Here is a 17,176-nt window from a genome sequence, read left to right on the forward strand (position 1 = left end):
GTTTACATAGTGAGTTCCAGGATGGCTGGGGATATAGAGAGACCCTGTCTAACAGACTTAAAAAAAAGAAATGATGACAACTTCAACTTCAAGAGAAAAATGATAAAAGTTTGTATATCTCTTGATTAATTTCTTGATTTTCTTGAGTCTCTTCAATTTTTACTGAAAATTTGGTAGTTTATTTATTATGCATGCATAATACATATGGAAATCAGAATTAGATAGTAAGATCACTACAATAAAACTGAAAAACAGATATTTGGCTTTTGTCTCTAGACCCTGACAGCTCTTAAATCCCTTGGATGTTCTGAGTGGTATTTCAACAAGAGAAGCAAGCATCTTCTGTCCTAATCTGGTGATGTGGTAATTTAAATGAGAATGACCCCCACAGGCTCATATATTTGAATACTTGGCCACCAGAAGTGGTAGAACTGTTTGGGAAGAATTAGGAGATACGGCTTTGCTGGAGGTAGTGTGGGCTTTGAGGTTTCAAAACCTCACACCATTCTCAATTAACTCTCCCCTCTCCTGCACTCTCTCTCTGCCTTGTGGCTGTGGATCAGATGTAAGTACTGCTCCAGCTCCATGCCTGCCTGCTGCCATGCTCCCTTGCCATGATGTTCATAGACTAACCCTCTGAAACTCTTAAGTAAGCCCCAGTTAAATGCTTTCTTTTGTAAGTTGCCTTGGTCACGGTGTTTTGTTATGACAATAAAAAATAACAAAGACAGGTAACTCTTAGTAGGCTTCCCAACAGCCCCAGGAAGAAGGTTGGCCACTAAAATAACCAAACAGAAGTAGAGGGCTGGGGCTTCTACCTCCACTCCCAACCTCTGGGATCAGAGGGTTGAGGTCAAAATAATAACCAAAGACCAGTGATGAAGTCAATCCTGCCGATGTACTAGTGCATACATGGAAAGCCTAAATGATGGGGTCCAGAAACTCTCTGGTTGGTAAATGCACAGGAATGCTGAGAGAGTGATATGCCCAGAGAGAGTAAAGAGACTCCATGCCACAGCTCAAACCTATCTCAAATGTGTCTTTTCTGCTTGGCTGTTCCTGCTTCTGTGAGAAACCAGTGAGAAGTAACATATACTTTCCTAAATTCTGGGAGCCATTTTAGAAAATTACCAAACTGGAAGAGGGTTTTTGAGAACTGTGAACATAAAAGTTGGCTGGGAAGGAATGTGAATAGGCTGGGTACCCAAGGGGAACTAGTATCTGAAGTTGGTTAATTCCGTGAAACAGAGTCTTGAATAATTCAGGACTGACACTAACCCCAAGAAATAAAATTGTAGAAATGATTGTAGAATATCCAGCCACTACCTACAGAGACTTGCTTGGGTGGAAAATATCTGCACTTATGGCATCAGAAATGCTGTGCTTTAAAAGTTCAAAATTGCCTCCAAGACTTTTCTTTTTAAACAATTATAATAATTCCTTTAAAATAGTTCTTATTAAACAATATAATTAAATAAATAAATACAGAGGCCACAAAAGCACTTCTGTTTCCACAGTGGCTGTTACTGTAAGAGAAGCAGGAAATGTAATACCAGCCCTCTTCTCCATTCATCAAGCGTAACCACAATCAAGCCAGAGAACTTTCCAAATTCCACAAATGGTCTCCCCTGGCTGCTCCTTTACACACATACTCCCTTTTCACTGTACCCTACTAGCCCTTGTAAACACTCATTGTTCTTCATTTCTACAATCCTGCCATCTTAAGAACAGCATTGGAACCACACATTCGTTCCTTCTGAGACTGGCATTCTGTCTAGTACAATGTCCTGAGTTCTGCCCTGTTAGTAGTCTTCTCCCCTTCAGGGGCCAAGTGGGACGGCATGGTAGGGAAGCGCCAGCCTAATTACTCACTAAACAGTATTTATGTTTTATTTCCTGTTAATTATAAATTGAGTCACCTTTGGGCAAATGTAAATATTATTTCTACAGAATAAAGAAGTATTACTACTAAATAATATGCTAAGGATAATCTGCCACAAAAATATGGTGTCCATACCATTTTATATTCACTTCAGCAATGTGTACGAGGCAACTATCACTTGTTTTAGTTATTGCTCTATTGCTCTGAAAAGACACCATAACCAAGACAACTCATAATAGGAGGGGAAAAAAAAGCCTTTAATTGGGGGCTCACTTACAATTTTAAAGAATTAGTCCATGATCACCAGGCAGGCATGTCACTGGAGCAGTAGCTGAAAACTTACATCCTGATCTGCAGGCAGAGAGAGACTGGCCTGGTGCAGGCTTTTGAAACCTGAAAGTCTACCCCCAGTGTCATACCTCCCACAACAAGGCTATTCTCACTTGTCAACTTAAAACTACATCTAGAATTAAAACCCAAGCATCCTGGGCACACCTGTTTTTTAATTTTCTTAATTAAATCATTTGAAGTATGACAATTCACTTTTAATCTGAATCTTTTGATGTGGGAAGATCCACCTCTAATCTGGGCTACCAACCTTCTGCTGGCAGTCTATATAAGAACATGGGAGAAGGAAGTTCTCTTTCTTTGCCTGCTTGCACTCACTCTCACTGGCAAATCCATTCCTTCTTTAGCATTAGAGCCTACTTCTCTGAGATTCCCATGTATACTGAAGACCAGCTGGAATATCCAACCTCGCGGACTGAACAAGTTCTGCATTCTTGGACTTTCCGTTGGTAGACTGTCATTGTTGGACAAGCTGGACCACAGCTGGTAAGCCACTCTAATAAATCCCCTTTCTATATCTACATATAGATTTATTCTATAAATTTTGTGCCTCTAGAAAAACTTAATCAATATACTTCCTAACCTCCTATCACTTCTGGTGATTAAACATTTAAATATATAAGCCTATGGGGACCATTTTCATTCAAACCATTTTTTTATTTTGGTTATTACAGGAATATAGTTGTCTTTAAAAATATTGTAGCAAAGAATGTGTAAGAATAATGATCATTTTAACTGTATTACTGACATCAAATACACCCTACTTGTTAATTCTCAAACCCTGAGACAAATGGCTGAGGTGCCTATTTAACATCAAAATGGACCTGGTCACTGGGTTTTCCCTGCATTCCTCAGTTCTTATCTGTTACAGGGTACGTCTCCAGCCCAGGACTAGGCTGCTCTTCCCCCAGCTGCTCTTGCTTATATAATCCAGCCATTTTGGTTACCTGGCCTTTTCATCTACATCTAAGGCCAGCTAGTGTGCCTACTGGGATTAAAGGTGTGTGTAACCACCTTTTGCCCGGTAGTAGGCTGGCCAATGTGGCTGTTTTACCCTCTGAACTTCAAGCAAACTTTATCTATCAAGATAAAAATAAAATATTACTACATTTCCCCTTTAGTCAAAAATAAAAAGGCTGTAACCAATATAAGAAAAACTATATATAATAAGTACAATAACTATATATCATATATACAGGCAATAAATATATCAACATCTAGTCCATTTGCATTTGATAAAATCAGAGAAAATACTCCATATCTCTGTTGTATTCCTGTCTCATTTCAGCACTGCCAGACCACACTAGTCCTGGAGTTCAGTAGCCAGGTACAAAATGACTTGAAGAGAGTACCTGTGAGAGGAGCACTGATAAGAGATGTTTCGCTTTGCACTGACACTTTCGCCTGCTGAACTAGATACTCAGAGGCATCCTAAACAAGAGGTCCATAAAATACCCATAAGCATCCATAAGGAAAGACAATTAACAATAACACAGCATAAAATTATGCTATGACCTGCACAGATCAATAAACATCAATACACCCCAGAATTTTAATTCTTGTCAAGAAAACATTTGTTTTGACTGGGCAAACATGTTGGTTAATATCTGTAATCCTGGGGGCTGGAGAGATGGCTCAGCGGTTAAGAGCATTGCCTGCTCTTCCAAAGGTCCTGAGTTCAATTCCCAGCAACCACATGGTGGCTCACAACCATCTGTAATGAGGTCTGGTGCCCTCTTCTGGCTTTTAGGCATACACACAGACAGAATATTGTATACATAATAAATAAATATTAAAAAAATCTGTAATCCTAACACTTGGTAGACTTATGTGGAAGGTCTACTGTGAGTTCAAAGCCAACCTGGGTTACACAGTGAGCTCCAGGCAGCCTGAACAACAAAGTAAGATCATCTCAGAAAGGAAATTAAAAGAATTTGTTTTAAATCAGGTTGATTTTTAAGAGTACTGCTTGCTATTGCCTTAGTGAATGTACAAAATACCTTAAATAGCATTTTTTAAAAGCATATACTTTATAAACTACCAGTTAATAGAAGGACTAACTTTAGAAAAATCAGTAGTTCAGAGCCCAGAAAAATTGAACTTCTAAACCAGATTTTTTCCCCAAGCAAATGATCTTTCATACACTTATCAACACAAATAGTAAAATACACAGCAATCTCACTCAGTTTATAATGTTCTGACAACTACCAATAAGGATAGTTAAATATTATGGAATATATTTTGCTATTTTTTAAGATTTATTCTTTTTTATCTTATGTGTGTTTTGTCTGAATGTGTGTATGTGCATCACTTTGAATGCCTGATGCCTAAGGAAGTCAGAAGGAGGCCTAGTGTCCAACGGAACTGGAGCTACAGATAATTGTGAGACCATGTGGATACTGGTCATCAAACCCAGATCCTCTGAAAGAGCAAGTGCTCTTAATGTCTGAATCATCTTTCCAAGTTCTGGATTACATATTTAATATCTTTTCACTGAATTAAAACATTAACTGTTTTAGGGCCAGAAATGTAAATCAGTGCTTGCCTAGGATCTGACATCCTGGGTTTGAACCCTAGAACAACATAAACCAGCATGGTGGTAAACACCTGTTAATAGCAGCACACGGAGGGAGGAGGAAGATCCTCAGCTACACAGGGAATTTGATGCTAGTCTGATATACACAAACTCAGTCTCAAAACAAATAAGGAAACAAAATAAGTAAATAAATCTTAATATTTTCACAACTGTTTTTAACTTTTATAAGACAAGAAAACCACAAAGGAGTTAAGGGAAAAACACTGATCAAAGGCCATAAAATTTCAGTTAGGAGAAATAAGTTCAAGAGATCTATTGTAGACCATGGTCACTACAGTTATTACAATTTTATGCCTTCTTGAGAAGTGCTAAAAGATTTTCTCACTATAAAGAAAACCTTGGTAAGATGAGAAGTAATACATATGTAAAATAACTCAATGTAGCCACGGATGAGTGTATGCATATCTGAAAGCAGCATGCTGTGCATCTTAAATATATGCAGTTTTCATCAATTACAGAGCATACTGAGCATAGTGACTATAACTACAGCACTTTTGAGTATGAGGCAGGATGATCATGAGTTTGAGGCCAGCCTGAAGAAAAGAAAAGAAAAAATGAATGAATAAACTAGGGCTGGCTTGGGAAACAAGAGTACCAATGCATAGTATGGCTTTTTAAAACTGCAAGGCCTTGTCATGTTCATTTTTGTATCACGAGGACCTAGCATATTTGGAGCACAGAACATCTCTCATAAGGTTAGTGTGATTGATAGTTTTATTTGAATGTATTTATTTGAATGCTTAGTCTCCAGCTTAGTCCCCAGTTCGTGAAACTGGGAAGAATTAGGAGGTGTGGCTGTAGTGAAGGAAGCGTGTCACTGAAGATGGACTTTGAGGTTTCAAAAACAGTCTATGCCATTCTGAGTTAGTCCACCCCCATCCCCTCCCCACCTCATTTGCTCTCTTCCTCCCTCTCTCCATGCATCCCATTTGTGGGTCAGGATGTACGCTCCCAGCTACTGCCTAGTCCCATACCTGCTTGCCTGCTGATGATATGCTCGCTCTCTGCCATGATGGTCATGACTCACCTTCTCAAATGATAAGCCCCCAATAATCTCTTTCTTCTGTTATGCCTTGCTCATGGTGTTTTATCCCAGCAATTGAAAAATATCTAAGACAGTTTGGTAAGTGTGCTGGCTAGTTTTATGTCAACTTGACACAAGCTAGACTTAACTGAAAGAAGGAAACATCAACTGAGAAAATGCCTCCATAAAAATCAAGCTTTAGGGCATTTTCTTAATTAGTGATGGATGAGAGAGAGCCAAGCCTATTGTGGGTGGCTCCAAACTGGGCTGGTGGTCCTGGGTTCAGTAAGTAAGCAGGCTGAGCAAGGCATGATAAACAGGCTTAGTAAGCCGCATTTCTCCACAGCCTTTGCTTTAGCTCCTGAGTCCAGGTACCTGCCTGTACTGCTTTCATGATAAACTGCTATATCAAACTGTGAGTGAAAAAAAAAAACAAAAACAAAACTTTTCTTCCCCAGGTTGCTTTTGGCCATGTTTTATTACAGCAATAGTTACCCTAAGTAAGACAGTAATAAATGAATCCAAAGGCAACAGTTGTAAAGGCAAGCCCTACCCATAAACTGAGCTAGTTCCTTCAAATGTAAGCTATTCTAGAAAAATAAACGGCCTAATTTTAAAAATTATAGAACTTGGTTCTGGGGAAACAGCTCAGTAGTTAACAATATTAATTAACTGTTCTTCCAGATGACCCATGTTTTATTCCTAACACTCATATGGAAGTTCAAAATCAACTCCAGTTCTGGGGGATTTGATACCCTCTTCTGTCTTCTGCAGGCATCAAAAACACACGTTGTACATGCATTACCAGCATAGACATAAAATTAAAATTAATTATAGGACTTGCACTGCTGCCCTTGCAAATGACCTGGGTTTGGTTCCTAGCATCCATAAGGCAACTAACAAACATCTGTAACTAGAGTTCCTGTGTCTATAAAACCCTCTCTGGAACACTGTACATAAATGTACTTACATATGTGCAGACAAAACATTCTAACACATTAACTGAAAATAAATCCTTTTCAAACGTTTCTAAGAAATAAAATAAAAATAAGTAAAGAAAACTCAAATGATAGCAAAATCAGGAAAAAAATATCTGTAAATAAAATCGAGGGGGGAAAAAGACCTTTGGCAAAGACCATTACAGAGACAGAAGCACTTTCTTAAGAACTATATTGCTTGGACTGGGGAGATGGCTCAGCACTTAAGAGCACTGACAGCTCTTCCAGACAACCTGGGTTTGATTCCCAGCATCCACATACTGGCTAATGACCTTCTGCAACTCCAGTTCCAAAGGAATCCATTGGCTTCTTAGGGCATTGCCAGTGAGTCATACAGACATACATGTTAGCAAAACACCATACACATAAAAATAAATAAATCTCAAAAAAAGAACACAAGGTTCCTAACGGACAGTAGCTCACAGAAGTAAGTGAGAACTGTGTAACTGAAAAGAGCAGGAAGGGTACTTGTGGCTATCCAACGTACAGGACACAACAATCCAAGTGCTACTTTGCCTGGAAGCTCTCTAGACTCTAAAGCAGCATATGAAACGAGCCTGAAGCATGCTATAATTTTCCTTTTCTGACTTCACAAGCTTACATCTGAGCACACCACTATGTCTCCTGCCATGCCCAAACTCTGCATGTCTACGGAATGTGGGATTATTTTTGATCAGGTATCTGAAAATTGCCAAAAATGTCTGGGGAAAGTCAAGAAAGGAACACCTCTCCTCTTCAGCTTTTAGAACCTACGTGGAGTTGAGTGGAAGCACGTCTGCTCCTACTACAGAAGTCTGGGCAGGTCCACTGGAGGCCTTCTCCTCACTCCGAAGAGTGTGGGAGAGTCCAGTGGGAGGACTGTGTTCCGCAGCGTTTAGGGCCTGAGCAGGGTCAATGCGAGCACTGCTGGCTGTTCATTACTTGGTCTTTTGTCCACTTTCTATCACAGGAAGAACTTAATACATCTGTTGTGGGATAGTTATACACAATGTTGAAAATGTATTACTGTGATTGATGTGATAAAAAGCTCAACAGACAATAGCTAAGCAGGAGGTATATGTGGGATTTCCAGGGAGAGAAAGGAAGAGGAGGAGGAATCTAGGTGCACAGGATCTGCTAAGAAGACATGGAGGGAGTTGGACATATGAAATGAAAAAAAGGGTAAAAAGTCACATGGTAAAACATAGATTAATAAAAATGGGTTAATTTAAGTTATAAGAACTAGTTAGAAACAAGCCTAAACTACAGGCTGAGATTTCATAATTAATTAATAAGTCTCTGTCATTATTTGTTGGCTGATGGCCAAGAAACTACCACTACATAAATCTCAGCACAGGTCCCCCAAAGAAGGGGGCCCAAAAATACAACTTATAACTGTTTTCCATCACTGCCTTCCTTGACATGTGGGGCTTCTGTCTCACAGAACATGCCGTGATTTCTATCGTTCACATCTAATCCCATGCTCACACAGTTTTATACCCACTCCCCTTATCAAAACAACCTTCCCTGGTCCTTCTTCAAATCGTACGCCTACCTACTAGCTTGTCAGTGACATGCACCTGGAAGGAATATAAATGTGAAGACAGGTTAATTTTTACACCAAATCATAACAGTATGACAAAGTTCCTCTTGGACAGAATTATCATGAATATTAAGGCATGCTTTAATAAACTGTTAACCAAATGCAAAAGGCCACACACAGTACATCATAAAATTACAGGTACACAAATCAATCTCCAGGCTAGATTTATAGATATGTTTCATAAAGTATGTTACTCATAACTATAAATAAAGTACTCATATGATCTAAGTTCCATCTTTAAACTGAGCATAATATTAATCTGAAATACAGACACAACTGAAGCCTAAACACACAGTCTGATGGATACATACTGGTAATTTAAATTTATTGTCGTTAAACAATAATCAAGGTATTTATTTACTGACTATTTTTAAGAAACCTCAGGATACTATGTTCTAAGTTACTAGAACATTTAGAACACATGGTAATGCAATCCAGTTGCCACAGCCTGTACTACTTAGACATAACCAGGTGTGAATATAAAGAAGGATGAGTACCTGTATCTCATCCTCAGAGTGCTAGGATTACACACGTGTTTAATTTCACACTCAGGAGGCAGAGGCAGGTGGATCTCTGTAAATTTAAGGCCAACCTGGTCTACAGAGCAAGTTCCAGGATAGACTCCAAAGCTTTACAGAGAAACCCTGTCTTGAAAAAACAAAAAAACAAAAAGTAAATTCTACACCAGTCTGATACAAGTATCATAAAACTTTTTGAAAGTACAAAGAAAGCCTTTGTCCTTTCTTTACATGAGACTACAAATGCATTTAAAAATTTATTTTAATCTAACATGCCAGAGAAGGTTTTATAGACACAGGAACTCTAGTTACAGATGTTTGTCAGTTGCCATATGGGTGCTGGGAACCAAACCCAGGTCCTTTGCAAGGGCAGCAAATGTTCTTAACTGCCCAGCCTTATCCCTAGTCCCTATTTACTTATTTTTAAAGTCCTATAATTAATTTTATGTCTATGAGTATAATGCACGTACAACGTGTGTTTTTGATGCCTGCAGCAGACATAAGGACTATAAGTATTATATGTTTGGCTAGAGTTACCTTCTCCTAAACTTCCAGAAGAACACTGGGAAGAAAGTTGTCTCCCTTTGAAGTTGTACACAATAGCACAGAAGAACATATCTAACAAAACAGACTGTTTCAAGTACCAATTGTCCAAACGTTTGAGTAGTAAAAGAACAACTTTCACCAGGTTAAGCAACACTGTACAGAACAGGTTGATGTTTCTATATACTTGCAGCATAATGTCAGTTATCTACTGGCAGGAGGAAAAACAGCAAAGAATTACACTTTACCAAGCTGTGAGTTTTTAAATAAAAATACAAGTGCAGCCCTGCCTTATTCCTATGCCCAGCTTACATTTTCAGTTTGCTAAATAAAATGCTGTGGGTGAGCGAGAATAGAAGTTGATAGCATATTAGCTAATGTTTTCTCATGTTTCCACTCCACGAGGACTCATAGTCATCAATGACATTTAAAACACGTACAGTTCTTGGCATGTACATCTTGTTCAAGATAAAATATCACCCCAATATCCAGAACCCCCAGAAACCAGATAAGCATGCTAGCACATACTTGATATCCCACCACTTCATGGTTGAGGCAGGATGATCAACCTTGGCCACAGAGTAAGACCTTGTCTCCAAACAACCAACCAAAACCAAAACAAAACAAAAGTCTGTAATATGCAGGGGGTTGTCAATATAGGTCTGTGGTAGACCACTACTATCAGGCAGGAAGCTGTAAATCTGTCTCCAACACAGCAAGGAGAAAACAATTTTAAAAAACTGGCCAATTACAAATTTATTCCATTAAAAATTTAGTTCATTATGGCAGCAACTATATTTTATTTCCCTTATGAAAATACTTGCAGTTTGCAAACACGTTTTGAAAGCTAGTTTATGTCAGTTGCTCAATAATCAAGTATTTCTGAAATTCGGTACCACCCTGCCCCTAAAGATTTCAGTCTGATTTGTGCTGTTTAGTCATTTAACTACTACGTTTTTTACAAGCTTTCTGACAGCACTTAAATCAGTGTAGCAGAGACAAGATACGGCAACAGCATTCCAAAGGGCAGCGTTTCTTGTTTTTTCTCACCTTCGCCATTCTAACTTCCTGTTTTTCATGCATTGCTTTACTGCCAGCTATGTTGTGCCATACCAGTAACTTTCATTTCCCAAGCACTGCTGGCCTGCACATCCACCGTGCAGCCGAGTTTTCAGTTTGGAGGATACCTTACTAAAAGAGTGTTCTGACAGGGTACCTCACTGTCATCGGAGTGTTCTGACAGAGTACCTCACTATCATCGGAGTGTTCTGACAGGGTACTTCACTATCATCGGAGTGTTCTGACAGAGTACCTCACTATCATCGGAGTGTTCTGACAGAGTACCTCACTATCATCGGAGTGTTCTGACAGGGTACCTCACTATCATCGGAGTATTCTGACAGAGTGCCTCACTATCATCGGAGTGTTCTGACAGGGTACCTCACTATCATCGGAGTATTCTGACAGAGTGCCTCACTATCATCGGAGTGTTCTGACAGGGTACCTCACTATCATCGGAGTATTCTGACAGGGTACCTCACTATCATCGGAGTATTCTGACAGAGTGCCTCACTATCATCGGAGTGTTCTGACAGGGTACCTCACTATCATCGGAGTATTCTGACAGAGTGCCTCACTATCATCGGAGTGTTCTGACAGAGTACCTCACTATCAGAGTGTTCTGACAGAGTGCCTCATTATCAGAGTGTTCTGACAGGGTACCTCATTATCAGAGTGTTCTGACAGGGTACCTCACTATCATTGGAGTGTTCTGACAGAGTACCTCATTATCAGAGTGTTCTGACAGGGTACCTCACTATCATTGGAGTGTTCTGACAGAGTACCTCATTATCAGAGTGTTCTGACAGGGTACCTCACTATCATCGGAGTGTTCTGACAGAGTACCTCACTATCACAGTGTTCTGACAGGGTACCTCACTATCAGAGTGTTCTGACAGGGTACCTCATTATCAGAGTGTTCTGACAGGGTACCTCACTATCATCGGAGTGTTCTGACAGAGTACCTCATTATCATCGGAGTGTTCTGACAGGGTACCTCACTATCAGAGTGTTCTGACAGGGTACCTCACTATCAGAGTGTTCTGACAGGGTACCTCACTATCAGAGTGTTCTGACAGGGTACCTCATTATCAGAGTGTTCTGACAGGGTACCTCACTATCATCGGAGTGTTCTGACAGAGTACCTCATTATCATCGGAGTGTTCTGACAGGGTACCTCACTATCATCGGAGTGTTCTGACAGGGTACCTCACTATCATCGGAGTGTTCTGACAGAGTACCTCATTATTAGAGTGTTCTGACAGAGTACCTCACTATCATCGGAGTGTTCTGACAGAGTACCTCACTAACAGAGTGTTCTGACAGGGTACCTCACTAACAGAGTGTTCTGACAGGGTACCTCACTATCAGAGTGTTTTGACAGGGTACCTCACTATCAGAGTGTTCTGACAGAGTACCTCACTAACAGAGTGTTCTAACAGTACCTCATTATCAGAGTGTTCTGACAGGGTACCTCACTATCAGAGTGTTCTGACAGGGTACCTCACTATCAGAGTGTTCTGACAGGGTACCTCACTATCATCGGAGTGTTCTGACAGGGTACCTCATTATCAGAGTGTTCTGACAGGGTACCTCACTATCATCGGAGTGTTCTGACAGAGTACCTCACTATCACAGTGTTCTGACAGGGTACCTCACTATCAGAGTGTTCTGACAGGGTACCTCATTATCAGAGTGTTCTGACAGGGTACCTCACTATCATCGGAGTGTTCTGACAGAGTACCTCATTATCATCGGAGTGTTCTGACAGGGTACCTCACTATCAGAGTGTTCTGACAGGGTACCTCACTATCAGAGTGTTCTGACAGGGTACCTCACTATCAGAGTGTTCTGACAGGGTACCTCATTATCAGAGTGTTCTGACAGGGTACCTCACTATCATCGGAGTGTTCTGACAGAGTACCTCATTATCATCGGAGTGTTCTGACAGGGTACCTCACTATCATTGGAGTGTTCTGACAGGGTACCTCACTATCATCGGAGTGTTCTGACAGAGTACCTCATTATTAGAGTGTTCTGACAGAGTACCTCACTATCATCGGAGTGTTCTGACAGAGTACCTCACTAACAGAGTGTTCTGACAGGGTACCTCACTAACAGAGTGTTCTGACAGTGTACCTCACTATCAGAGTGTTTTGACAGGGTACCTCACTATCAGAGTGTTCTGACAGAGTACCTCACTAACAGAGTGTTCTAACAGTACCTCATTATCAGAGTGTTCTGACAGGGTACCTCACTATCAGAGTGTTCTGACAGGGTACCTCACTATCAGAGTGTTCTGACAGGGTACCTCACTATCATCGGAGTGTTCTGACAGGGTACCTCACTATCAGAGTGTTCTGACAGAGTACCTCATTATCAGAGTGTTCTGACAGAGTACCTCACTATCATCGGAGTGTTCTGACAGAGTACCTCATTATCAGAGTGTTCTGACAGGGTACCTCACTATCAGAGTGTTCTGACAGAGTACCTCACTATCATCGGAGTGTTCTGACAGGGTACCTCATTGTCAGAGTGTTCTGACAGGGTACCTCACTAACAGAGTGTTCTGACAGAGTACCTCATTATTAGAGTGTTCTGACAGAGTACCTCACTATCATCGGAGTGTTCTGACAGAGTACCTCACTGACAGAGTGTTCTGACAGGGTACCTCACTAACAGAGTGTTCTGACAGGGTACCTCACTATCAGAGTGTTTTGACAGGGTACCACACTATCAGAGTGTTCTGACAGAGTACCTCACTAACAGAGTGTTCTGACAGTACCTCATTATCAGAGTGTTCTGACAGGGTACCTCACTAACAGAGTGTTCTGACAGGGTACCTCACTATCATCGGAGTGTTCTGACAGGGTACCTCACTATCATCGGAGTGTTCTGACAGGGTACCTCACTATCATCGGAGTGTTCTGACAGGGTACCTCACTATCATCGGAGTGTTCTGACAGGGTACCTCACTATCAGAGTGTTCTGACAGAGTACCTCATTATCAGAGTGTTCTGACAGAGTACCTCACTATCATCGGAGTGTTCTGACAGAGTACCTCATTATCAGAGTGTTCTGACAGGGTACCTCACTATCAGAGTGTTCTGACAGGGTACCTCATTATCAGAGTGTTCTGACAGAGTACCTCACTATCATCGGAGTGTTCTGACAGAGTACCTCATTATCATCGGAGTGTTCTGACAGGGTACCTCACTATCATCGGAGTGTTCTGACAGAGTACCTCACTAACAGAGTGTTCTGACAGAGTACCTCACTAACAGAGTGTTCTGACAGGGTACCTCACTAACAGAGTGTTCTGACAGGGTACCTCACTAACAGAGTGTTTTGACAGGGTACCTCACTATCAGAGTGTTCTGACAGAGTACCTCATTATCAGAGTGTTCTGACAGGGTACCTCACTATCAGAGTGTTCTGACAGGGTACCTCACTATCAGAGTGTTCTGACAGGGTACCTCACTATCATCGGAGTGTTCTGACAGAGTACCTCACTAACAGAGTGTTCTGACAGGGTACCTCACTATCAGAGTGTTCTGACAGAGTACCTCATTATCAGAGTGTTCTGACAGGGTACCTCACTATCAGAGTGTTTTGACAGGGTACCTCACTATCAGAGTGTTCTGACAGGGTACCTCACTAACAGAGTGTTCTGACAGAGTACCTCACTATCATCGGAGTGTTCTGACAGAGTACCTCATTATCAGAGTGTTCTGACAGGGTACCTCACTATCAGAGTGTTCTGACAGGGTACCTCATTATCAGAGTGTTCTGACAGGGTACCTCACTATCATCGGAGTGTTCTGACAGAGTACCTCACTAACAGAGTGTTCTGACAGAGTACCTCACTAACAGAGTGTTCTGACAGGGTACCTCACTAACAGAGTGTTTTGACAGGGTACCTCACTATCAGAGTGTTCTGACAGAGTACCTCATTATCAGAGTGTTCTGACAGGGTACCTCACTATCAGAGTGTTCTGACAGGGTACCTCACTATCAGAGTGTTCTGACAGGGTACCTCACTATCTTCGGAGTGTTCTGACAGAGTACCTCACTAACAGAGTGTTCTGACAGGGTACCTCACTATCAGAGTGTTCTGACAGAGTACCTCACTAACAGAGTGTTCTGACAGAGTACCTCACTATCAGAGTGTTCTGACAGAGTACCTCACTAACAGAGTGTTCTGACAGGGTACCTCACTATCAGAGTATTCTGACAGGGTACCTCACTATCGGTGTATTGGCTCCAATTGCTATCTGTCATCACCAAATACTACCTATTGTGTTCCTCTTGATTTTTGGGAACCCTGCTTTTTAATTATTTTTGGATAGTTGTACTATATATTCCATATGTCTCCTAGCTGTAGAAAGGGAACATTCTCCAAGCTCTCTCTCCACTAAAACCTCCTCTTTCTTCCCTCTAAAACTCACAATATCTACTTCCACAAAGACGTATACATCAAGCCTAATGGATGCATCATTTATCTCTGAATACGCACTATTTCCGTTTATCTGAAACGGTGACACTAGCTCCTTGCTAACAACGACAGTATGTGGAAAAAAGATACAGCCAGCTCCAATAGGTTCAAATACTCAATAAGTAAGTAGAAAGTTACTTTAGAAAAAAACAAAACTAATAATGTCCGCCTACATAGTTCACACTGGATCTAGAAAGATCATAGCAAAATACTTAGTCTTATATCTGCTGTTTTTAAAAATGAAGCAGAGATTTCAGTTATTCTAACATAAGCTTTCCAGGAACACTTCAACCGTGTCAGGCACAACTAAGAAATGAAGGAATCTTCTTGAGTTTATGATTAACTTCTTCCCACATTGCATCTCACTACTTTTTAAATCAGAAAAGAGAATCTGGACGTTTCCAGGCTTGTAGCGCCGCGCTGGCAAAAGATTTGCAGAAACACTCGGCTGGGAAAACACAGTATCGCTCACGGGCCCCTTAAGGTAGGCTTCAGGGCGGTAGTCACTGCCAGCGGGAGGGGAGGAAAAGGCCAAGCAAAAGGCAATGACCAATACGGCCAAGTTAGGAAGTGTTCACTACCTGCGCACTTCTGCTAGCGATGGAGTTGGGGGAAGTCTAGAGGACTGAGAGCAGATGACCTGGACAGCTCGCCCTCCACGAGGGTGGGTGGGGATAGCGGCGAAGACACCTGACTTAGGCCGGGGAGGTGGGTGCGCTGACACAAGGTGGGACCCAGACGCAGGCCCTTCGCTGAGGACCAGGGTAGGCCACGGCAGTCAGGTGCCCCGAGGAAAGCAGCTGGCGGAGAGGGCTGCTAGGGCTAAGCTCACACACCTGACTTGGTCCGGGTCCAGGTTGTGCGGACACCGGATGGGGCCGAGATCTGGGGCAAGTGGTGCGGACACCTCACTTGGGCTGAAGCCCGAGTCCCCACCCATCACCGAGGAGGGGAAATGGGTGGTGCAGACCTGGGGGCAACACTCACCCAGGCGGGCAGATCGCAGGCGCGCACCCCCAGGCGCACGGCTCGCTCCTCGTCCTCCAACAGCTCCAGCGCCCGGCACAGGCGGCTGGCCTTGAGGCCGCGGCTCCGGCGGCACCAGGCGAGAAGCCCGAGGGCCAGCAGCACCCAGCTGAAGCTCAGCCCCAGGTAGCCGAGGGCGTACACCGGCAGCAGCAGCGCAAAGCTGCGCGCGAGCTGCCCCAGCAGCCCCGACAAGTCCACGCTCAGCGCGCTGCCCGGGGCCTCGGGCTCAGTGCGGCCCCCCGCCCGGCCGGCCCCGGCCTCCGGGCCCTCGTCCCCCGAGCCGCTCATCGCCAGCCGGGCAGCTCACTCCTCCCTGCGGAGGCGAAGGCGGCACTCCCACAGACCGCAGGTCGCCCCACCCCGCGCGCCAGCGCCCCTCTGAGGGGGGGGGGACAGCGGGCTCCAGCTCTCCACTCCGCGGAAGGGCGGGACTGATGTCATCACCGTGCGCAAGGCCCTCCTCCACCAGAGTCCTCTCCCGAGGGGGGGGTCTCGTTCAGGCGGAGCTTGCGTTGGGTGACATCATCATTGTGCGCCTGACCCTTTCGGGCGGGGAGGCGGGGGATCAACTGTCCGGGGACAGTTTGTACCGAGAGAGGACGGGACGGGCGTGGTCCCCTACGCCGCCCACTCGCCAGAGACCTCGGAAAAGAACCGAATGGACCGTGCGTGTGTCACGCGCGGCTGCCCCGCCCTCGCTCTAGTGGCCTTGCGAAGACGGCTGGCGCGGCAGCTCTGCGCCGGGGTGGGTCGTGGGCGGTGCCACCTCGCCAGACAGGCCGCGCCCCCTAACCTGTGGGGCGCGTCCCTCTGCGTGCGGGGAGGGGGCTGCACGCTGCGACCCGGCAGGGTGGGAGCGCGGGGCGCCAGGCGTGGCCTTCGGAAGGGATGCTTGAAAAATGCAACGTTCCCGTAGGGCTGGAAAGCGAGCGGGCGGAGTTGCGCCCTTAGCGGAGCCCTGGGCATTTCCTCAGGCTTCAGGTGGTTGCGTGCTAGAGCCCGGCTTCTAGTCAACAACCGCTTGCTGCTCCCGGATCCTTGGTGGAGAACTTAAACTTATAAATGCCTAGGGTAAGAAGGATGACGAAAGCTTTGTGCCTCC

General features: G+C 43.4%; 1 protein-coding gene across 4 annotated transcripts in view; it reads right to left on the reverse strand.

Annotated features, from left to right (window-relative positions):
* Esyt2 (extended synaptotagmin 2) overlaps positions 1–16,496 on the reverse strand; it is a 71,574-nt gene extending 55,078 nt beyond the window's left edge. For all 4 annotated transcript variants that reach the window (XM_075948010.1, XM_075948009.1, XM_075948008.1 and 1 more), the window contains exon 1: positions 16,033–16,496. In XM_075948010.1, the coding sequence (XP_075804125.1) occupies positions 16,033–16,362 (330 nt within the window). In that variant the 5' untranslated portion in view covers positions 16,363–16,496. The remainder of the gene's footprint in view (positions 1–16,032) is intronic.
* Positions 16,497–17,176: the final 680 nt, after the last annotated feature.

Source organism: Microtus pennsylvanicus, chromosome 14 (genome assembly GCF_037038515.1).
Source record: "Microtus pennsylvanicus isolate mMicPen1 chromosome 14, mMicPen1.hap1, whole genome shotgun sequence".
NCBI classification, from domain to species: domain Eukaryota; kingdom Metazoa; phylum Chordata; class Mammalia; order Rodentia; family Cricetidae; genus Microtus; species Microtus pennsylvanicus.